This window comes from Phoxinus phoxinus (assembly GCF_949152265.1).
Source record: "Phoxinus phoxinus genome assembly, chromosome: 5".
In the NCBI taxonomy this organism is placed as follows: domain Eukaryota; kingdom Metazoa; phylum Chordata; class Actinopteri; order Cypriniformes; family Leuciscidae; genus Phoxinus; species Phoxinus phoxinus.
The window spans coordinates 1862522-1886471 of record NC_136880.1 but is presented as its reverse complement, the minus strand read 5'-3'; the positions used below and the strand labels follow the sequence as shown (position 1 = coordinate 1886471).

General features: G+C 41.0%; 1 protein-coding gene across 1 annotated transcript; it reads left to right on the top strand.

Annotated features, from left to right (window-relative positions):
• Positions 1 to 2255: 2255 nt before the first annotated feature.
• mcoln3a (mucolipin TRP cation channel 3a) lies at positions 2256 to 23884 on the top strand. The gene is made up of 13 exons (XM_079611750.1): positions 2256 to 2581; positions 2753 to 2917; positions 4726 to 4879; positions 5079 to 5160; positions 5244 to 5340; positions 5691 to 5790; positions 6261 to 6373; positions 18074 to 18223; positions 19342 to 19443; positions 19639 to 19761; positions 20488 to 20694; positions 21756 to 21954; positions 22899 to 23884. Exons 1-12 carry the CDS (start codon positions 2366 to 2368, stop codon positions 21894 to 21896), a joined length of 1650 nt encoding a protein of 549 aa, XP_079467876.1. The 5' UTR covers positions 2256 to 2365; the 3' UTR covers positions 21897 to 21954; positions 22899 to 23884.
• Positions 23885 to 23950: the final 66 nt, after the last annotated feature.

The window sequence follows — 23950 nt, the reverse complement described above, 5'->3', positions numbered from 1 at the left end:
TTATAAATCTTTCCAAACTCGTATGACTTTCTTCATTTTCTGGAACACCAGAAGACACTGCTGTCTTTCAGACAATGGTACCTGGACATAAAAGGCAGAAAAATACCAAGCAAGTCCATTTGACTGCTGTAGTATAAAGGAAAACTCAGGAATCTGTATGTAATCTTAATGGTCTCTATATTCACAGTATACAGGCGCCATACACTACAATCTCTGCTTCTGCTGTTTTAACAGTGCTAGAAACACACAAACACACTGCGCCACTGCCATCTGCTGAACACTCCCGGTATCACCCAACACATACAACACCTGACACATCTCCTCCTCTCAAGCCATATGATAGCTTTGTGTGAGTGACCACTGAACATCAGCTGTGGCCGCCACTCACGTCCACTGTCTGAAGACGAGCAGTTTGAATATCATGCTATAATTCCTTCATGTTTTACAGGAAAAATAAAATTATGAGCTTGAATAAATACATGTTTTTTTTATGCCTTTACGTTTTAAAAACACACCTTGAGAGCCCTGTATGTTGTTTATTTTAGTTGTACTCGTCTAGCTGCTGTTGAATGTGTGCACATACTGTCACAAAGACGAGTCAATTTAATAATTTCATGATGGTTATTATTAAGAGGACCTATTCGGCCCTTTTACAAAGTCTTGATGTCGTTTTTTGGTCTCTTCAGGTTCTCCTGCTTGAATGTTGATTGTTTTTCTCATATTCTCCATTGTTGCGGCTCCTCTTTTCCCAGTCTGTCAGTAACGCTCTGTTCACTTCCTGTCTCTATGAAGCCCCTCCTTCTGAAAAGCACACTGTGCTCTGATTGGTCGGCTGGAGCAGTGTGTTGTGATTGGTCGAGCGCTTCGAGTGTGTTCGTGAAATGTCCCTCCCCTTACCATAACCGCCAGTTTAACACATTACTACACACTTCTTTAATGGTCCACCTGGAAACAAAGCCACTGTGGCGCCCGAACTGAGTTCACAGAGGAAGTTGATGATCAGCATCATGGTACCAACAAAGCCTGGTTGAATTGGTTTGGTTTTGTCAATTTGAAACTAATCCTGTAATTCTGAGTTTGTTCAACTACCATCATGGTACAAGTCCCGCCCCTTTATTCGGGAATTATTATAATGAGGAATATTGTTTTTTCCTGGAAGAAACTGAAGACAACAATGGAGCAACATTACACACTGAAGAAAGATGAAGATGGAGATGGAGAAAAGCAGAATAGATCCTCTTTAAAACACGGGTCTTGATTGCATGCAAATTGTAAAAGCAAGTAGAAAGTTCTGACACTGTCAGCGAATACATCTTCATAATTAAATTTACATTCATCCGCTAAAATGTTGATTTCTTGAAAATGTACAATGGGGATTTAATATTTGAAATGAATTTGAACTGATTGATAGTAGGTATATGAATCATTATACACATATTAAATTACTTTACTGGACATTATAGAAATATCATCTTTCATATTGATAGCCAAATGAACTTATATAAACATCACACAAAGTTTTATCACACTTATTTAACAATAATGCTAAAATGTGTTGTTAAAAGTTATAAAAAAAAGGAACCAGCTCTAAGTTTTTGGTAGCACTATATTTTACAGTTCTGTTCCCCATGTACATACATGCACTTATTATAGTAATTAAAATAAATTGGTAATAACTGTACTAACCCTGGACCCCTAAAACTAACCTTGACCTATATAGTTACCTTACATTACCAGTACTTTCTTATCTAAGTACCGGTACACATACTGTAAAATAAAGTGCAACACAGTTTTTTATGGACTGTCAACTAAATGTTATGAAACTGTCAGCTTGGAATTCTTTTAATGTGTTTTGTCGGTAGCCATGCTTGCGAAATCTCAGTATTATGTTTGAATTACATAATGTGTAAGTGATGAGTTGATTATAATGTAAGAATTCATTCTCAGCTTGATTGACTCCACTCACTATTATAAAATGTTTAGTATTAACAGATTCTGGCTGATTCAAGCATTCATTTTAAGTTATTTATCTCTTATTTAGGGATGAGACATTTGCTATCGCAGCAGTTTCATATTTGTTATACTTGTCAGCCACACTCATAAAGAGTGACACACAAATGTAGTGAATGCTGCACAACCGGCTCAGAAATGGTTTATCTCTCTAGTCATGTGCTGATTTACTGTAACAAAAAAAGTGTCTTTGTCTGATTTAGACTTTTATCAGCACTCATCTAACTCAACTTGAAGTTATGCCAGTTTGAAAAAACTGCAAGACAACAGCTTCAGTTCCTCAAATGTAGGAAAGCCCAGTCTGTGTTAAGCGCCGAGTCATTCAGATGCTCGGACTGACAGTGAGTTTGGACAAATGTCTGACGGGGAGCCGGTTTTGTGTAGTGCTTCACATAATCACCTGGCATGCAATGGGACGGCTAAATCACACACGGACCCTCCGTTAATGGAAGACTTCAGGAGAAAGCTGAAATATTTCTTCATGAGTCCATGCCAGAAATACAGAGCGAGAGGTCGTAAGCCATGGAAAATGATGCTGCAGATACTCAAGATTGCCATTATTACCATTCAGGTATGTGATTGAATTACCCCAGAACTACTGATTTATCAAATATGTACTTTTCTATGTAGTCTGGGGCCTGGTTAAGTTAGTTAGTAGTGTGTACATTGAAGTTGCAAAGTTACTTGAATGTCTAAAGTGGACTATTGAAATAAAGTGTTACCTTTTGTATTTGTATCCCAGTTGGTCTCTTTTGGATTGAGCAACGAGATGATGGTCACCTTTAAAGAGGACAATCTGGTCGCCTTCAAACATTTATTCCTGAAAGGTTACAAGGACAGCAATAAAGATTATGCTTTGTACACAAGACATGAGGTCCATGACCACATACTGTATGCAACCAGTAGGGTAAGTCCTTTGGGTTACTGTCACAGATTCAAGAAAACAGTCTTTATTATAATCCAAACACTCAGGAGAACATAGGACAAAATACCTCAACAAATTACAAACGAGAACCGACTAGGCACTGAACTGAACTAAACAGGGAATATAAATACAAGGCAAACATAAAGAGAGACAGGTGCAAATCATAATATCCATAGAAACGAACAAGGACATAATCAGTTACCTAGGAAACAGAAACTAAACAGAGCGGGGAAACAGGAACTAACTGAATCAAAACAATGTAAAAAACAAGAGTCCATAACGTGACAGTTCCACACTGGGAGAAAACATGCGTTGGACCAACGTAATCTTCATTGGTGGACACAAGCGGAGCGCCAGTGAGTACATATAAAAGGGCTCCTGTATTACACATCAGCAGATTGTTTTGTTTTCAGGAGCCGTTTTGTTTGTAGCTTGTGTAATCGAAGATGGATATATGTGGATAAACTAAGCAGCAAGTGCTTTAGAAAGTACGTGCCCCTGTGTCCTCGTTTTATGACACCCGAGGATACCCACGATCTTTGCGTGGATTGCTTAGGAGCGCAGCACATGTGTCCAGCCCTCGAGGATACCCACGATCTTTGCGTTGATTGCTTAGGAGCGGCGCACATGTGTCCAGCCCTCGATGATACCCACGATCTTTGCATGGATTGCCTGGGAGCTTAGCACATGTGTCCAGCCCTCGAGGATACCCACGATCTTTGCATGGATTGCCTGGGAGCTTAGCACATGTGTCCAGCCCTCGAGGATACCCACGATCTTTGCATGGATTGCTTGGGAGCGGCGCACATGTGTCCAGCCCTCGATGATACCCACGATCTTTGCATGGATTGCTTGGGAGCGGCGCACATGTGTCCAGCCCTCGATGATACCCACGATCTTTGCATGGATTGCTTGGGAGCGCAGCACATGTGTCCAGCCCTCGAGGCTGCTGGATGAGCTCACGTCTTGCCTTCTTCTCGAGAGATGAGGGTTACGCGTCTTCTCCCGGCGGTCTGGGTCCTGCTCTTGCTGAGGCACAGCGGAGACTTAAATCGTGGCGATCGCAGGTCCTGGAAGAGACCGTATTCAGCCCATATTTGTCCTTCTCCACATTCACATTATTCTGATTTGGAGGCCTTATGTGAGCAAGGATACGTGAGGATGTCCCCTGTTGAGGCCACTTATCTTTCAGAGTGAGGCTTTCCGGTCTCGCCAGCTAAACCGCTTCAGACCAGCTTGCGGTTGAACGGCAACGCATACGCAGCATCAGGTCAGGCTGGTGGTGCCCTGCACACAATGGCTGTGTTACAGGCTTTCCTGCTGAGGGATTTAGATCAGGGGCGGGACTGTCTCCTGAAGGGTTGCTGGGTGAACACAATTATGTGGACAATGGAGCGACCCTCTATTTCGTTTACCTCCCTCCCCAGTCACTGTTGGGTCTTGAAGTATGGATCAGCGTCGAGGATCCACTTCGAAAGGGAACATCTCAGGTTGCGTATACATCCCGGTTGGCTGAGAAGGGGAGTGAGACACTGCGTCTTGTTGCCTTGCCTCCTTCAGACAAAAGAGTTGATGACGTAATACAGGAGCCCGTTTATAATCACAGGTGCTCCACATGTGACGACATGGACTGTTGTCCACCAATGAATATCGGCGTGTTTTTACTCATGCTTCTGACACCGGTCACACTGATGGCGTCCCCCAAAGCATCAATACTAAGACACATGGACAAACTGCTTTATTGTTTGCATCTGATCAATTATCTGTTTTTTTTTTCTTTTTTTCGGTAGTATCTACACCTCCAAAACCTGACTGTAGATAATCACGCGTTTGAGAAGATTGATGACATGTTCACCCCTCTGTCCCTCTGTCAAGAGTTATATCGACACGCTAACATCTCTCCTGCCACTGAGACCCTGGACATCGATCCGCATGTAGAGACAGGTCTGTGCCATACTTTCTCTGTCACATTATTAGATGAACAGTCAAACACCACATAGACATATAAACAACATTAATAACTTGATCTCACCACAGGGGGACTTTAATAGATTTTTCTTTGAAGTGTTTGGGTCTCTGGATTTATAGCTCACTGTTTTGTGTTTATTGTATATTTAAATATTTTTGTATATATATATTTCAGAATGTATTTCTATATATCCCATTTCACCCTACAAGAATGATGATTTGGAAAATGACATGAACCTCACTTTAGATTTTCAAAGGTGTGTACACTACTTTCTTCTTTGAAATGTTATTGTGTAGAGTTTTTTATTCATGAAATGATATTTTTATGGTCCTTTCCCAGGTTGTTAGCAGTAAAAATCTATTTTAAAATAAAGGCTATCAATGTTCAAACTGTACGACATCAAGAGCTTCCTGACTGCTATGACTTCAACATTAATGTAAGTTTTATACATTTCATACATATTTGTCTTTAAAGTCTCAATGATAAAATTTCATTTCTCTATTTTCTTAACATCCAAGGAAAGTTGGTTTCTGCTTTAGAAATCAAAAATAATTTTTTTTGTGAAAGTTGTTACTTGTCACACAATTTCCAGGATTGGCTAATTGAGGTTTGTCACATGAATACATTTTCCTCTTCTCCTTCTCCAACCATTTTGTTCACGTCACACCATTTAGTCTCAAGCTGACCAGTTCTGTATTACTCAGTGTCATCTAGAGAATGACGGACTCAGTGCTGGAATTCCTTAGGACAGCTTGAAAGTGTGTAATCTGCTGTGTTTGATTACAGATCACGTTTGACAACAGCGCACACAGTGGGAAAATCAAGATATCTTTAAGCACTGATGTTCAGATAAAGGGTTGTAAGGACTGGAATGTTTCAGACTCAAGTAAGTTGATTTTCTGATACGGGACCATTTATCAGAAACACTTCCTCTCTACAAAATCAGCGGCCATCACACATATCACATAAACATACAGTGGCTCCAAAGTTATTGGACACTTCAGTCAGATTAAATATATTCATATATATATATATATATATATATATATATATATATATATATATATATATATATATGAATATATATATTTAATCTGACTGAAGTATACTGTATATGTGTGTATCCAGTGTGTATATGTGTGTGTATCCATCACATCAGATCCAGTAGAGGGCAATATACCCCTCTACCCAACGCGTAAATCTGATCAGTTATCCAATTGTTGAACAAATAAAAATGAGGACATTGAATGCATATTTAGTCACCTAAAATGATCCCTGCTGTCCATGTAGCCGCTAACTAGTATGTGGCATAACCAGATGACTGTCTAAAGGTCTCTTTTGCTGTGTTTGTTCCAGCAGACAGTCACTTCCGACTCATTGTTCTGTTCGACTGTGTGGTCATCTGCTCCTGCTTGCTCTCGCTCGTCCTCTGCACACGCTCAGTCTGCACTGGCGTTCGCTTGCAGTTCGTAAGTCTCCTCGTCGGGCGCTTCCAGGGTTACTCAGCAAGTCCACTGAGCACATCAAGCCCATAACAGCACTGCTCTATTCTATTCTGTTCTATTCTATTATGTTCTATTCTATTGTACTCTGTTATGTTCTATTCTATTCTATTCTATTGTACTCTGTTCTGTTCTGTTCTGTTCTATTCTATTCTATTATATTCCATTCTATTCTATTCTATTCTGTTCTATTCTGTTCTGTTCTGTTCTATTCTATTCTGTTCTGTTCTGTTCTGTTCTGTTCTATTCTATTGTACTCTGTTCTATTCTATTCTATTCTATTCTATTCTGTTCTGTTCTATTCTGTTCTATTCTGTTCTGTTCTATTCTGTTCTGTTCTGTTCTATTCTATTCTGTTCTATTCTGTTCTATTCTATTCTATTCTATTGTACTCTGTTCTATTCTATTCTATTCTGTTCTATTCTATTCTGTTCTATTCTGTTCTGTTCTATTCTGTTCTATTCTATTGTACTCTGTTCTAATCTTTTCTATTCTGTTCTGTTCTATTCTGTTCTATTCTATTGTACTCTGTTCTAATCTTTTCTATTCTGTTCTATTCTATTCTGTGCTATTCTGTTCTGTTCTGTTCTATTCTGTTCTATTCTATTCTGTTCTATTCTATTTTGTTCTGTTCTATTCTGTTCTGTTCTGTGCTATTCTGTTCTATTCTATTCTATTCCATTCTATTCTATTCTATTCTGTTCTATTCTGTTCTGTTCTGTTCTGTTCTATTCTATTGTACTCTGTTCTATTCTATTCCATTCTATTCTATTCTATTCTATTCTGTTCTATTCTGTTCTGTTCTGTTCTGTTCTATTCTATTGTACTCTCTTCTATTCTATTCTATTCTATTCTATTCTGTTCTGTTCTATTCTGTTCTATTCTGTTCTGTTCTGTTCTGTTCTGTTCTATTCTGTTCTGTTCTGTTCTATTCTATTCTATTCTGTTCTATTCTATTCTATTCTATTCTATTGTACTCTGTTCTATTCTATTCTATTATGTTCTATTCTATTCTGTTCTATTCTATTCTGTTCTATTCTGTTCTGTTCTATTCTGTTCTGTTCTATTGTACTCTGTTCTATTCTATTCTATTCTGTTCTATTCTATTCTGTTCTATTCTGTTCTGTTCTATTCTGTTCTGTTCTGTTCTATTCTGTTCTGTTCTATTCTGTTCTGTTCTATTCTATTCTGTTCTATTCTGTTCTATTCTATTCTATTCTGTTCTGTTCTGTTCTATTCTGTTCTATTCTATTGTACTCTGTTCTATTCTATTCTATTCTGTTCTATTCTGTTCTATTCTGTTCTATTCTGTTCTGTTCTGTTCTATTGTGTTCTATTCTATTGTACTCTGTTCTATTCTATTCTATTCTATTCTGTTCTATTCTGTTCTGATCTGTTCTGTTCTGTTCTGTTCTGTTCTATTGTGTTCTATTCTATTGTACTCTGTTCTATTCTATTCTATTCTGTTCTATTCTATTCTATTCTATTCTGTTCTGTTCTGTTCTGTTCTATTCTGTTCTGTTCTGTTCTATTCTGTTCTGTTCTATTCTATTCTATTCTGTTCTGTTCTATTCTGTTATTTTCTATTCTATTCTATTCTGTTCTATTCTGTTCTATTCTGTTCTATTCTATTCTATTCTGTTCTGTTCTATTTTATTCTATTCTGTTTTGTTCTATTCTATTCTGTTCTATTCTGTTCTGTTCTGTTCTGTTTTATTCTATTCAAAATAGATCTTTAATCCAAATTCAAAACAATAAACATGACAATAACTCTGAAACACAACCACATAGACATTGAAGTCTAAACAATCCAGGACAAGGAACAAACTGAAACTGAGGGCTTACATACATGGGGCAAACACATGTGCGGACGAATTAATTACCGAGGGACAGGTGAATAAGATAAATCAATGAAACACGTGGGAATATTGGGTCAACATAAACCATGCAAACAGGACTGAACACAATGAAAACACAGACAGAACATAACATAACTCTGACTATTCTATTCTATTCTATTCTATTCTATTCTGTTCTAATGTTTAGGTGCATGAGAATAAAATAGCAATGTTTGATAATAAAGGCATAAAATTAAAGGAGTTGTTATTTATATATTTATATTATATTAAATTATTATGACAATTTAAGTTATAATAATATACGTTAAATATTGTAAAATATTTGAGTTAGAATGATGTTTATGAAATCAAACAGCCTAATCAATGTTTGTGTAGCACAAAATCAAAATGAACAACTTCTTACTTTATCTTGGGAGTTTGTTAACTGAAAAAAGTGGCGACTCACATTAACGGAGTTCTGTTTGCTACTTAGTCCCCTTAGTTACTGATTATGTTCACCTATTGTTCATTTAGTTACTCCCTGTGGACTCCCTGCAAGATAAGAAACTTTTTGAGCAATGTTGCTTGGGCACTTTTCCGTTGAGAACAGACAGCACATTTCTATCTGGATACTTTAGATTGGTTGTGGGCCCTGTGTCTCACCGGTTGCTGGTTGACCGCAACATTGCTTAAAAAAGTTGTATCATTAACTTTAGTTTCCTCAGTGCATTGTTCTTCTTTCAGTTTGCGTGGTTGTCTACATATTTTCTGTCTCATGAGATTTGTGATTAAAGACTGTTCTTCTGGATATCCCTATTCGCTGTGCGCTTACAACCACCACTCCTTACACAAACTTCCACTGACATTAAGATTAGCACAAAAATACTGTGCGGCGGGAGCTTCATGGAATGGGTTTTGGGGCCAAACAGCTGCATGCGTGCCTCACATCACCGAGTACAACGCCAGGCTTCAGATGGAGTGGTGTAAAGCATACACTACTGGAATCTGCAGCACTGGAAATGTGTTCTGTGGAGTGACGAATCACACTTCTGTCTGATGGGCGAGTCTGGATTTGGCGGATGATAGGAGAACCTGCCTGACTGCATTGTGCCAACTGTAAAGTGTGGTGGAGGAGGGATAATGGTATGGGGCTATTGTTCAGGGGTTAAGCTGTAGACTCCTTACTTCCTGTACAGGGAATATTAATGCTTCAGAATACCAAGACAGTTTGGAAAATGCTGTGCTTCCAACTTTATGAAAAACTTTTTGGGAAGGCCCCTTTTCTGTGGCCCAATGCACAAAGCAAGGAGAATAAAGACATGGTTGGATGAGTTTGGTGTGGAAGAACTTGACTGGCCCACACAGAGCCCTAACCTCAACCTCATCGAACATCAGGATGAACTGGAATTCATCACTGCACTGGAAAAAAGTTGGATTGACTGATTTTGTTGTGTTGGTTCAGCAAAAATCCACATTGTAAAAATCTCGTCCAACAAAAAAAAACTTAGTACTAATTTCCCCTAGATTTTTCTTGTTGACTCAACTTTTGTAAATAACAGTTATACGAACTGACATGTATTAAAATCATGGCTCCCAGCATTGCATTGCGGCATGAAGCATGTCACCATTGTTGAGATTCATATGCTGATTCTTGATGTCTGTGTGTCAAAATATTTGTTTTCCTTATAACGTATATTTTAAAATCAGAATTCATAATGTCTGATCTGCTGCAAGAACGTTTGCTGGTAATATATTAATAAAAAATAATGAATTTTTGTCAGAAATCAGATTAGTGATTTATTCTAGTTTATGAGGCTGAAATCTTGATCATCTTGGTTTCTTTTTTCTTAGCAACAAAATATTTGTTTTGCTAAACACTGTTACAATGACCACAAACTCACAAAATAAAACTAAGCGTTTTTTTTGTATCACAGACAACTTATTTTCAGTTCGTATAACTGTTATTTACAAAAGTTGAGTCAACAAGAAAAAGCAAGGGGAACTTAATACCAAGTTTTTTTGTTGTTGTTCAAGCTTAATTTTTTTTACAGTGTGCTTCACTGGAAGTATGGGCAAAAATCCCCACAGGAAGACCCCTGAATCTTGTAGAAAGCCATCCCAGAAGAGTGGAAGCTGTTATAGCTGCACAGGGGTTACCAACTCCATTAATGTCTATTTATTTAGAATAAAATTTCATTACAGTCCCTTTTGGTGCAATGGTCAGTTTTGTCTATATATGTTGTACATTTATCGTCTTAGAAAACTAGGAATAACGAAGTGAGACGTTGCTTCGTTTCATACGTTTAATGAATAAAAGGAAAACGAAAGTAAAAAATACAGCGTGAGCTTGTTCAGCAAATCGTTCACAAGATGGCCGTTGTCGAATCCACCAGCCATTCACAAACCTTCCCGTAAATCACGTGACCTTTACCATTGCTCAAGGCATCCTGGGTAATGAAGTCAATTCACAAATCAAAATAACACAGAATGTTTTAACCACATATATGTATCTGTGACATGAACTGTTAATCTTAATGTTATGTATTAAATGTTAACTTACTAAATTGGAACTTATCAATATTAACCTTCGTAACTATTAGTTTAAATAGTTCCCTAACAACCTTTTCTCAACATCCTCCCCCCCATAAACCACAGTTTATATGATTTCCAAAGGATATAAAAGCTGGATGGGTCTCCGCAGAACAGTCCCTGAACTTGTGCGAACTGCACATGACCTCACAAGGCCATCACGACCTGGAAACAGTTCCTCAATTCTTCCTAGCCTCCAGCTCTGTCTTGGGTGTTATCTTCTCCGATGAGCACAACATCTCCGACTTTCAGCAAAGAAGGTTGAGGGGTATCGCAGCGATGAGCCGACTTCAGATTCAGCAAATACTCTCTCCGCCATCTGTTCCAGATGTTATTCATAAGTCGTTGCCTGTAACGCCACCTTCTGTTCATCTACTCCTTGTTCGCTGTTGGATGGTTAGTCTCGGCTGCACATGGCTTAGGAGGCAAGCAGGTCAGTCTCTGACCCACCAAGAAATGAGCAGGTGTCAGTGGCTCTGGCTCATCCACATCATTGTGCACATAAGTGAGCGGCCTCGAGTTTATTATGGCTTCAGCTTCAGTCAGAATGGTGCACATTTCTTCAAAGTTGAGTTTAGCTCTGCCTAGCACCTTTCTGAGAATAACTTTGACTGACCTAACCAGCCGCTCCCAGAATCCGCCCCACCAGGCTGCTCTTTCAGCGATGAACCGCCAGGTGATGCCTTTCTCTGAGAAGAACTCCCGTAGCCGTGGATCTTTAATGCCTTTCCAGAGCTCCTTCAAATCTTGATCAGCTCTCTTGAACGTCTTGGCGTTATCTGAATAAATCACCTTGCATAATCCTCTTCTTGAGATGAATCTTTTCAACGCTAACAGGAAGTTCTCTGTGGACATATCTGAGACCAGCTCTAAGTGCACTGCTCTGGTTACAGCGCAAGTAAACAGTGCTATATACGCCTTTGTCATAACATTCTGTGTCTTGACATAGAGTGGCCCTGCGAAGTCCACACCAGTGATCTCAAATGGCGGTGACTCTGTTATCCTGTCTCTTGGCAGTGGCGCGGTAACCTGCTGTCCAGCCTTTGCTTTGAATTTCTTGCAGAGTACACATCTGGACACAACCTTCTTCACTACCTGTCATGCCCTCAAAATCCAATACTTCTCTCTTGTCTGCACTAAAGTGTCTCGTACACCTGCATGCATTATCTTCTCATGTTCATACTGCACCAACATTTCTGTGTATCGGTGATTGTTGGGCAAAATCCATGGGTGCTTTTCTCTGTAAGAGAGATCAGAATGCTGGAGCCTTCCTCCCACACTGAGCAGCTCATCCTCATCCAGAAATGGTTTTAGCTCTCGGATTCTGGAGTCAGTGTTGGGACATTTCCCTGCTTTCAGCAGATCAATTTCAGAGCTGAAACTCTGGTTCTGAATCACCTTTATCCAGTTTTTATTTGCTTCATTCAGCTCTTCTGCCGTCAGTTCACCACTGATTTTTATGCTTGAGCGGGTGTTGGTGATAAACCTCTTTATCCAGGCTGTTACCTGGAGCACTGTTTTTAGTTTGCTGTACTTCTCCAGACCTAAAACAGGGCTTAAGAAGTCTTGGTCTTGCTTAACAAGCTGTACAGCAATCTGGTATTTGGATCTGAGTTCAGACTTTACCTCATCTTCCTGAACATCTTCCTGAGTGCTCTCTAACTGATCAGTTGACATCAGAACACAAGGACCATTCCACCACAATATGCTCTGCTTCAGGTCCTGCACAGTTAGACCTCTGGTGGGAAGATCAGCTGGATTCATTTTTCCTTTGCAGTGAGACCATGACTGTGGATCAGTTAGAGACTGGATTTCCGTGACTCTATTTGCTACAAACTGTTTCCACTTATGAGCAGAACCACAAATCCAATGCAGCACTATCATTGAGTCTGTCCATAGTCTGAGTTGCGTCTTGTCTAGTTGCAGTGCTTTCATGAGGGTGTTCCCCAGCCTGGCTGCTATTACAGCACCCATTAGCTCCAGGCGTGGCAGTGTCATCCTTTTGAGAGGAGCCACTCTGGACTTGGATGCAATCAGGCTTGCGGTCACTTCTCCTTCTTTTGTTTCACCTTGAAGATAAGCGACTGCACTGTACGCCCTTTCACTTGAGTCACAGAACACATGTAGCCTTAACTCTTGACCGTCCTGCCGTGGTATGTGTGTTTGGTACCATCGTGGGATTGAGAGCTGATGCAGTTGAGGGAGCTCGGAGCACCACTGTTGCCATTTCTTCGTCAGATCAGGTGGCAATTTCTCGTCCCACTTGAGCCCTCTCTCCCACATCTCTTGGAACAAACACTTAGTCCTGATGGTAAAAGGAGTCAGGAATCCTAGAGGGTCAAAAATGCGTGCAGAAGACTGCAGAACACTTTGTTTTGTGTTTTCTTTTTCTGTCAGAATATCAAGCAGCCCCCTGAGGTTGAACACAAAGTCATCAGTGGCTGGTCTCCACACCATACCCAGCACCTTCAGCACAGACACGTGTGACTCTGGGTGCACAGCACAATCCATCAAGCCTTTCTTCCATTTTTCTTTGAGTTCAGGAGAGTTTGTCATCCATTTACATAGCTCCATGCCTGCAGCAGACATAATGTTCCTGGCTGTTGTTGTCACTGTATGTGCCTCTGTCACCCCACTTGCACTTGAAATGAAATCATCGACATAGAGTGAGGAGCTGAGGGCTTCTACCACTTGTGGGTGTTCGAGCTTGTACTGTCTTAAATGCTTCCTTATGGTGGCTGCAAGTAAGAATGGGCTTGACGAAGCTCCAAACACCACTCTCGTCATTCTGAGAAAGCGCAGCGTCACATCCTTCTCCTCTGTTGGTGGTCCAGTGAACCACAGAAATCTTACAGCGTCCCGATCTCTTTCTGAGAGTGATATCTGCAAAAATGCTTTCTTGATATCTGCCATATATGCAATTTCATGCAGTCTGAATTTGATCAAAATACTCATCAGATCTGGATTCAGATTGGGACCTGTTAAAAGACAGTCGTTTAGTGAGGGACTTCTATCTTCGTGGGATGATGCATCAAACACAACCCACAGTTTCGTTGTTGCCTTATCCTCTCTCAATACAGCGTGATGAGGTAAGTAATATATCTGACTGCCTGGTGGTGATGCATGCTCCCTTGGCACATCCTCAGCCATTCCTTGTTTTAAGTAGTCCTCCACAACTTCATTGTATCTGCTGTAGAGTGTGACATCCTTGCTTAGTTTCCTTTTCAAACTCTCCAGTCTTTTTTTTTGCGATGCGGTAATTGTCTTGAAGAGGAGGATGATGTTGTCGCCATGGCAACTCCACTTGGTAACGCCCATCCTTGAAGATGGAGGTTTCCTCGAACCGCTGCAACGCTTCTACATCCTCTGGGCTCTCAGACTTCTCATTTGTGATGCCCAGGGACTCAAGCTCCCAGAATGCATGCAGCTGTTTATCCATCTGTGCGTCATCGCTGAGCTGAATATGCATGCAGGTTGTTTCTGTCATGCTGGACACTGCTACTGGGCCTTGCACTGCCCATCCGAAAATGCTCTCCAGTGCCACTAGGCTCTTTGTCAGTCTCTCTACTCTGCCTGATACTATCTGCCAGTAATAATCAGAGCCGATTAGCACAGCAAGCTCAGGTTTATCATCTCCACCACAGTCTGCTAGTTGAGGACCTCTGTTTTTCATTTCCATTTGTATATGTTCACCAGGCACTTTCATCAGCGCTGTGCACACTTTGGGGGTGACAACTGCCTCGATTTCAATTCCCTGCCGATTATCCCATACATTCTCCAAACTGAGCTTCACTATGTTGCGACTCACCGTTGTTGGAGCAGAGGAGCCAAATGTGTGAAGAGTAAGTGTCCCTTGTTTAGTAACAGGTAGCTGCAGCGCCTTCACCACATTCTCATGCACAAAACTCCCCTGACTGCCTCCATCTAGCAAGTAGCGGACCATCTTCCTGCTGGTGGGTCCTACGACCCATGCTTTGGCAGTTTGTAGCAGCACAGTGTTCTCAATGTCAGGTTTGCATTTCTCTGCTTGGGGAATTACTGAGGAAATAACAGTGTCAATGTTGGCAGCTGCAGCAGGTGGAGATGCTTCATTTTTCTCACAAATGGCTGCATGATGCCTGCCTCCACATGTGGCACATGACCTGCACTTTGACCTGCAAAACCTGGCGATGTGTTTGGTCCCCAGACACACAAAGCACCTGCCAAGCTTCTTCAACTTTTCCTTGCGTGCTGACACCGGGTGGTCTGGACATTTTTCAGATTTGTGTTCAGCGCTATCACAGAACAGACAGTTTAGCATTTTCTGGTCCGCAATGTGTAGTTCAGCTGCAGATGGCATGCTTGGTTTCTTTGATTTCACATCATTGGCTGAATATGATTTGCTGCATGTTTTGTTAGCAGACTGGTTTTCTCTCTGGTTGTATGATTTCATCATTTGTAAAGTTCTCTCTCGGCTCTGAACCTCTTTCTGCAGAAACTTCAACACATTAGGCACATTCCATTCATCATCATCACCTCTGTGACGGCTGTATTCAAGAGCCATGTCGTCTGGCATCATCTGGAGTAATATTGGGCACAACATACCGCCATAGGTGTCTGATACCACCCCCAATGACTCTAGGCTTCTGATTTGAATTTCACAGTCATCATATAACTGCCTTAATGCACTGACATCCGATGATTTCTTTACAGGAGTGAGATTCGGAAGCTTTGACATGTGAGCATTTACAATGAGATCTTTCCTTACAAATCTGCTTTGCAGAATATCAACTGCAGCATCATAGTTACTGTCTGTCAGTGTGAGTCCTGCTACTGCCTTTGCAGCTGTTCCAGTGAGATAAGTTTTCAGGTAGGTAAACTTTTCTTTTTTGCAAAGTGCAATGTTGCTATGAATAGCAGTCTCATACTGGCTCCAAAATTCCTGCCACACACTAACATCTCCGCTAAACTTCTCAATTTGTAGCTTGGGCAGTCTTACTGTCGGTTTATTTGCGCTAACGTTACCATCACTTGACTGAGCAGGCCGTGGGTTACTCACAGTTTAATTTTCTCGGATCACTCGGTGAGCCCGCGCTTTCATCTCGATGACGCGGTCTCTGTATTCCTCTGCGAGTTCAATCTCCGCCTCCACGTCCTCCAGTGAAGTGTGTTCCTCCACTATGGTGTCCAGCTCGCGCAAACTGTCCTCCTTTGCTGACAACACGGCTAACATGTCCCGCACACGATCGATATCCTTGTCTTCCTTTAATAATTCAACGTCGATCTGGTTCAGCAGACTCGTTGTGGAACTCCGTATGGTCCGACGCTTTCTTCTGGACCGTTCATATTGTTCCACACCGGTCGGTCGCTCTTCGTCACTCATAGTCTTCTGCTTTCCGGGTTTTCGGCACCAAAAATGTTGTACATTTATCGTCTTAGAAAACTAGGAATAACGAAGTGAGACGTTGCTTCGTTTCATACGTTTAATGAATAAAAGGAAAACGAAAGTAAAAAATACAGCGTGAGCTTGTTCAGCAAATCGTTCACAAGATGGCCGTTGTCGAATCCACCAGCCATTCACAAACCTTCCCGTAAATCACGTGACCTTTACCATTGCTCAAGGCATCCTGGGTAATGAAGTCAATTCACAAATCAAAATAACACAGAATGTTTTAACCACATATATGTATCTGTGACATGAACTGTTAATCTTAATGTTATGTATTAAATGTTAACTTACTAAATTGGAACTTATCAATATTAACCTTCGTAACTATTAGTTTAAATAGTTCCCTAACAACCTTTTCTCAACAATATACTGTCTAATAACCAATACTTTTGTCTATATAGTGTATATAGAACTAAAAAGAAATGGAATCTGCACTCCAAATCAAATAGAATAAAAAAAACATTAAAGTCCCTGTAAAGTCAAAATTAAGTATGTGTTCTGAGTTTGTCATATCACAGAAAAATGTGTTATTAGCCACCCAGCCAAATTTGAATGATCAAAAAAGCCGGCAATTACATAAAATAAGCTATTAAAATCTTGAAAAAATGAGCAGTGGTCTCTGCTCTCAAACGCTGGGGGCGTGTCCGCCGGCTGCGCTGAAACCTGTCTGACTGACATCCAACTTCTCCAGTGACTTTATGCATGAAAGACTCGGTCTCTTTTGTGGTCGGAAGGGACTGCTTTGTGAACGGATAGTAGTTTAAATTACTTGGCTAAGGAATCATATTGATCATATAAATAAACAAACAAAAAAAATCACGTTAGAGGGTTGCAGAATTTAGTACGTACTGTGGACTACCTACTATAATTATAACATAAGCACACAAGGCAGCCTACCCTCATTGGTGGGCACGCACTGCCGAGGATGGCACAGTTGTCGGCGCGACGGGAGGATGAAGGCTGAGGCGGGAGATAGTCTGTTCGGCCCCATTCACCAGTAACAGCGGATTATCAGAGCATCCCAGTTGTCTCCGACGAAAATGTATAAAACTATCCCGTGTAAAATTATCACTACAGAGGCGGGTTTTGGTGGTGATCCTCTTCAGCTCTCCATCAAGGTGGCTCTTCACAAAATTAATCCACCTCTTCTTGATGTGATCGTTTTTAGGAAATTTAAATAAGGACACCGATCTGTTTCGTACATGATCGCATCCAGGTAGTAGCCTACGCATTTCCGTGACGAAGGCATAGCTAACTAGCAAACTGTAGGCTGTAGTAATAATAATAACGTTACTGACAATAACTCGCGATTGAGCGCCAAACTGATGCGAATGTGCTCTATTTATATTGTTAGGGAGCGAACGGCAGGGGCTCCAGTGCGTCATCAAGTAGGGGCGGGGCCAGGAGCTCAGTGGCTCCAGTGCGTCATCAAGTAGGGGCGGGGCCAGGAGCTCAGGGGCTCCAGTGCGTCATCGAGCCCCCGTTTTAGCCCCGCCCAAAAAATCCGGAAAATAGCAATGGTGAAAAACTGTTTAACGGTCTAACTCCATAATTCAGTACTTCGCAGTTCACAGTCTTTGTAATATGTTTTAGCAATACATTTCTAACATTTATAATGTGTTTAGAATTTTTTTTTAGAATTGCCTTTACAGGGACTTTAAGCCTAAACTCCATCTAGTAATCAAACAACAAATCACCATCCTAAAACTAATGAAAAAAAATTATCAGCAGCAGGGCAGGGGTATGTAACAATATGTTGATAGTAATAGCTATGTCATTAACGTGTCATATATATGTTTTTTTTCTCCTCAGGAGTACACCACGTTTGTGTCCATTCACCACAATAAAAGAGTTTCCTGGTCTGAGAGAATGGAGTTCATCAATGGCTGGTACATCCTCATCATCATCAGTGATACGCTGAGTGTTGCAGGTTCAATTCTCAAAATATGCATACAGAGCAAGGTGAGCAAGAGATGTGCAATAGAGGCTGGAACAAACCGAGATTTAAAGTGCCCCTATTACGCTTTTTCAAATATCACCTTCCATGTAGTCTTTATTATATAACTGTTTGTGAATGTAAAACATCTGCAAAGTTTCAGAACTCAAAGTGCAGATAAATAAAGCTATTGTCTCCCAAAAGAAATAAGATATTCTGAACTGCCTGAACGAGTCGTCAGTATTGCCAGTCTCACTTCCTGTTCGAACCTACGTAGTTTTGTAACATATTAGCATAATCCAAGCCTGTAGTCTTCATTGGAAGAACGAGAGCAACATCTACTTTCACCCTCACACACTGTAGTTGTAGACTGGAAGAGTTTGGCCTGTGTTGTTCATGCGGAGTAGATGCTGTTTTCTGCTGCCGAAGCAAATACACTTTGATGCACTTCCAAAGGATGAGACTGATACGGTAAAACCGACACCATCATTACCAATCACAGTAGACTGGCCCATCTGACCAATCAGAGCAGAGTAGACCAATCAAAGCAGACTGGGCATCTGACAAATCAGAGCAGAGAAGACCAATCAGAGCAGACTGGGCCATCTGACCAATCAGAGCAGAGTAGACCAATCACAACAGACTGGGCCATCTGACCAATCAGAGCAGAGTAGACCATCACAACAGACTGGGCCATCTGACCAATCAGAGCAGAGTAGACCAATCACAACAGACTGGGACATCTGGCCAATCAGAGCAGAGTAGACCAATCACAGCAGACTGGGCCATCTGACCAATCAGAGCAGAGTAGACCAATCACAACAGACTGGGCCATCTGACCAATCAGAGCAGAGTAGACCAATCACAACAGACTGAGCCATCTGACCAATCAGAGCAGAGTAGACCCTCTGAAAGGAGGGGTTTGGAGAGACTGAATCTTGTACTGTTTCTTTGGGGAAAGGGGTGTTGCTGCAGTAAATATTATGAGAAAATGAAATGTGTTGATGCGTGTAAACCTATAGGAGACCAAAACTACATTAGGACCCTGTAGAATGGCATCATAGGGGCACTTTAAAGGGAAATCAGTGCCAGTGTCCTCAGCAGAAGCAGGAGTCCAGATGTTCAACAACTGCCTTGCTTTCAGGAGCTGACGAACTATGATGTGTGCAGTATTCTACTGGGAACAGCGACGATGCTCGTGTGGATCGGAGTAATGCGTTATCTGAGTTTCTTTCAGAAATATTATGTAAGCTTCTATTTTATTCAGTTTTTGATGTGTAATCAGTTGATATTATACAAAAAAAGTGCCATCTGCAAAGCACAAGATTCCTCACATTAACTAAGTGTCCAAACTCAGTAATTCTGTTGTATTATTTTCAAACCTTCAAGAGCAGGCCGAGTCTGCTGGTCCTCTGAACCGAGTGTGTGTTGTGTGCTCCAGATCCTCATCCTCACGCTGCAGGCGGCGCTGCCCAACGCCATCCGCTTCTCCATCTGCGCGGTGATGATCTACCTCAGCTACTGCTTCTGCGGATGGGTCGTCCTGGGCCCGCACCATGAAAACGTACGTCAGCAATAAATCAAGCTCTTGTTACTATAATATACCAAATCTGCTGATTTTACATGCTTATAATATCCTTGCACTCTTATATTGTCCTTATATAATCATATGTATAGTGTTGCTCCATCCTTATTCTATGCATAGTGGACATAATAATGGATTTGCTTTATGTGTAGTATGGCCCCATCTTCATTTATTTAGTATCTCAATTCAGGAATTATTCAAATCTAATCTATTTGATGCACTATAGCACAATTTGTGTCAAAAACTTGTTGTGAAACCCTCAATTTAATATTCATGCACTTTGTACAGTCGGAGAAACTTTTACACAATATATATTATGTTTTGGAAACACTGCTTGCTTCAGAAGGAAATGCTGTCTGGATGAAGTATAGCGGTTGCATGTTTCCTGTGCTGACTCTTGCACTTCCTGTCTCGAGCGCCATGTTTGTAGTTCTTTGTAGTTTTTCCTGTTGTTTGTCTCGCCCAGGTTTAGCTTGTGTATGAATCTCCTTTGGCAGTCGTTGATGTTTGTCACTCATGTTCTTTTGTGTTCTTGCTCTGCTTTGTTTTCCTTAAATTAGTCCTTAGATCTGTTTCTTCCTTCCCTCTATCCCAAAGTAACAATCGCATATGAAATGTCCCAAAAGTATGTAATATCAGCCGTCCATTCAAGCAGTTTTGAGCCTAATGAAATGAAATGAAGAACATGATGCTTATTGTCCTCAGTTCCGGACGTTTAACCTGGTCGCGGACTGCCTGTTCTCCATGATCAACGGGGATGAAGTGTACTCTTCCTTCAAGAAGCTGCGGGACAAGACCTATGTGGTGTGGCTGTTCAGCAGAGTCTACATCTACAGCTTCATCTCGCTCTTTACCTTCATGGTGTTGAGCCTCTTCATCGCCATCATCACAGACACCTACGAGACCATCAAGGTGAGTTTGTTCAAGCGCTGCTCGCATGCGACACTCACAGCAAGAGACTGCGAGTGAGACTGGATGGTGTCCGGATGTATTGTGCATGGCGATTGCATGCTGTGGTTTTGTGGTGAGTTGTGTTTTTGCTGCTAACACACTGATACTCGGCTGCGTCCGAAAGCTTGTATCACGCAGTGACTTTACAGTTCCTCCTGAAACTGAGGCAGCGCAGCGGTTTAATGATCCACAGCAAACCAGAGCAGGCGTGGGTGAAGATGACTAAGAGAATAATGATCCTTTAGGGTGTGACATCAATAGTGGAAAAGTTGGTTAAAAACGTATTTACACACAAGTTGACAACCGACCGCAAGACGCATCTGATCTACAGAGGAAGGGATCTCAGGAAACAGGACAGCCCAGCTAACAATATATTATTATAAGAATGTTTTGTTAATGATTAAGTTATGAAAACATTTGCGTTGTCTTAACATGCAAAACATCAAGTTTTTAAGATTTAAAAAAGAAATAAATCTTGGTTAAGTGTTTATTAAAGTCCCCCTGTAGTGTAAATCCAGCTTTTAATGTTGTTTATGTGTGTATGTGGTGTTTTTAATCTGCTTTAACACACACCATGTGTAAGTTCATAAGTGGACAGCATTGCTGAGTATTTTCTGCTTAAAACTGCAGTGAACCAAAGACAGTCTCAAACACACAGTTTGAAATCGCTGGTGTTTCTGACGTCACACACTACCTTGTAACCAATCAGATCAACGTGTGATCGTCAACCAGTGGATCTCTGAGTGAGTGAGTGAGTGGAGGCGGAGCTCATTTGCATATTCATAGAACCGCGCATACTAAACGAGGCAAGGGTGTCAAGTTACATTCAAGATATTTTAAGACATGAAGATTTTTTTTATCATTGATCAAAAGATGTGATAATTATTGCCTCCAGGGGACTTTGCTTGTAGTTACAGGCCTTGTTCCACACACAGCAGCAGAATACAGTAACAGTGTCAGACACTGTGAACAGAGCCGTCAACGCTAATCCTCCTGCTGACCCCTTCTCTCTCTGACCGCAGCAACGCCAGGCGCGAGGAGAGCCGCGGTCGGAGCTGCAGGCGTTCCTCGCGGAGTGCCGGGACACGCCGGACTCGGGGAAGTACTCGCTGGATGAAGAGTCCTCCCGCCGCCGCTGCGCTCCCGGCCTCTGCTGCTCATGACGCCCGCCAGAACACTGAACACCACTCACTGCTCCAGACCAGTGGTTCTTATTAAAGGGTTAGTTCACCCAAAAATGAAAATAATGTCATTAATGACTCCCCCTCATGTCGTTCTAAGCCCGTCAGACCTCCGTTCATCTTCGGAACACAGTTTAAGATATTTTAGATTTAGTCCGAGAGCTTTCTGTCCCTCCATTGAAGCTGTATATACAGTATACTGTCCATGTCCATAAAGGTAATATAAACATCATCACAGTAGTCCATGTGACATCAGTGGGTTAGTTAGAAGTTTTTGAAGCATCGAAAATACTTTTTGGTCCAAAAATAACACAAAATAAGACTTTATTCAGCATTGTATTCTCTCCCGGGTCTGTTGTGAATCTGCGTTCAGGACTCCGCAGTGACGCTGCTGACGTAAGACGCTGATGACGTGTTATCTGGTGCGCCCGAGCTTCATTTATAGACTGAGGGAAACGCACGCTGTAAAAGTGTCTCATCCGCGACATGCACATTTACGCACCATTAAAAAAATGATATCCACGCAAACAATGTAGAATAGCTTGAATATAGCGTGCGTCTCCCTCAGACTGTAAACGAAGCTCGGGCGCACCAGATAACACGTCATCAGCGTCTTACGCCAGCAGCGTCACTGCGGAGTCCTGAACGCAGATTCACAACAGACCCGGGAGAGAATACAATGCGGAATAAAGTCTTATTTTGTGTTATTTTTGGACCAAAAAGTATTTTCGATGCTTCAAAAACTTCTAACTAACCCACTGATGTCACATGGACTACTGTGATGATGTTTATATTACCTTTATGGACATGGACAGTATACTGTATATACAGCTTCAATGGAGGGACAGAAAGCTCTCGGACTAAATCTAAAATATCTTAAACTGTGTCCCGAAGATGAACGGAGGTCTTACGGGCTTAGAGCGACATGAGGGTGAGTCATTAATGACATTATTTTCATTTTTGGGTGAACTAACCCTTTAACAGGTTGGGACTAAAAATGGGTTGCAGGTCTTTTCTTACAGGGTCATGGACAGCACAGAAATGCAATAATACCCTGCAATTATACAATAGGCCTACTTATCCATTTTAGGTAGTAAACTTTTGCCACATATTTTGTTGTTGCAAGTAGGAGAAGTAGGAGCCAAAAGCTTTTCCAATGCAATATAAGTGTTGCAACTTACTCATGTGGGCTATTTTTATACTAGTATGTAGAATATATTATATTTGGTTCCAAGAGATGGGCATAAATAAATAATAATGTATTTAAAATAGAAATTCAAAATACCTCAGTTGAAACGCATCAAAATAAAATACCAACTACTGTGTGGGAAAAATACAGTATTTTGTATTTTGAAATACATGTGTAATTGTTCATTCATTAAAGTATCAAGATAAACATCTGTCTGGATGTATTCTGAATGTAAGGAACAGTCAGGTGTGTAAAACTGCGGATAAACTTTTGTTTTCATTAGGCTACCTCTTTTGTCCAGTAGGAAATAATAATCCATCATTACTTCTCAGACTGGTGTCCTCAACATGCACACACTGTAAGTGAACTGACTCCGTGAATACCAACACCATCGTCTTCTGCTGGATCAAACTCTTTCATAACTGATGGACACATTTATTGAACTGACCTCAGATGAACACACACACTATTGTTGAAGTTTGCATCATTGATCATTATTTTCCTGTTTATTGCCGTGAAGCTGCTTTGAAACCATGTTTATTGCATAAAGTGCGGTAAAAGCGTGTCAGTTTTTGGATGGAGGTCAATGGAGGAGAGGCTAGTGCGCTGAATAACTGCTTAGTGAAGAATCATCTCTTCTTGACAGAGTGTATTTTGAAGTGAGCTGTATTGTGTCGACACTCAAACATTTGCTGGATTAGAAGTCCCTGTTATTTTTGTGACGGGTTTACAACACTCCTCGTTCATTTCTATGGCCCTGTCCCAAATCTGTTATTTAGGATGTGTCACATTAAACCCTGTCCAATAAAAATGGTTATGCATCTTGTCTTATTATTTGATTTATTAT

Bases quoted from the DNA above. Each gene is read 5' to 3' on its own strand.
- mcoln3a (XM_079611750.1), top strand. From the start codon at position 2,366: ATGTCTGACGGGGAGCCGGTTTTGTGTAGTGCTTCACATAATCACCTG. The intron at 4,880-5,078 runs GTCTGTGCCATA...TATATATTTCAG, and splicing joins CGATCCGCATGTAGAGACAG to AATGTATTTCTATATATCCC. The intron at 5,341-5,690 runs GTAAGTTTTATA...GTTTGATTACAG, and splicing joins GCTATGACTTCAACATTAAT to ATCACGTTTGACAACAGCGC.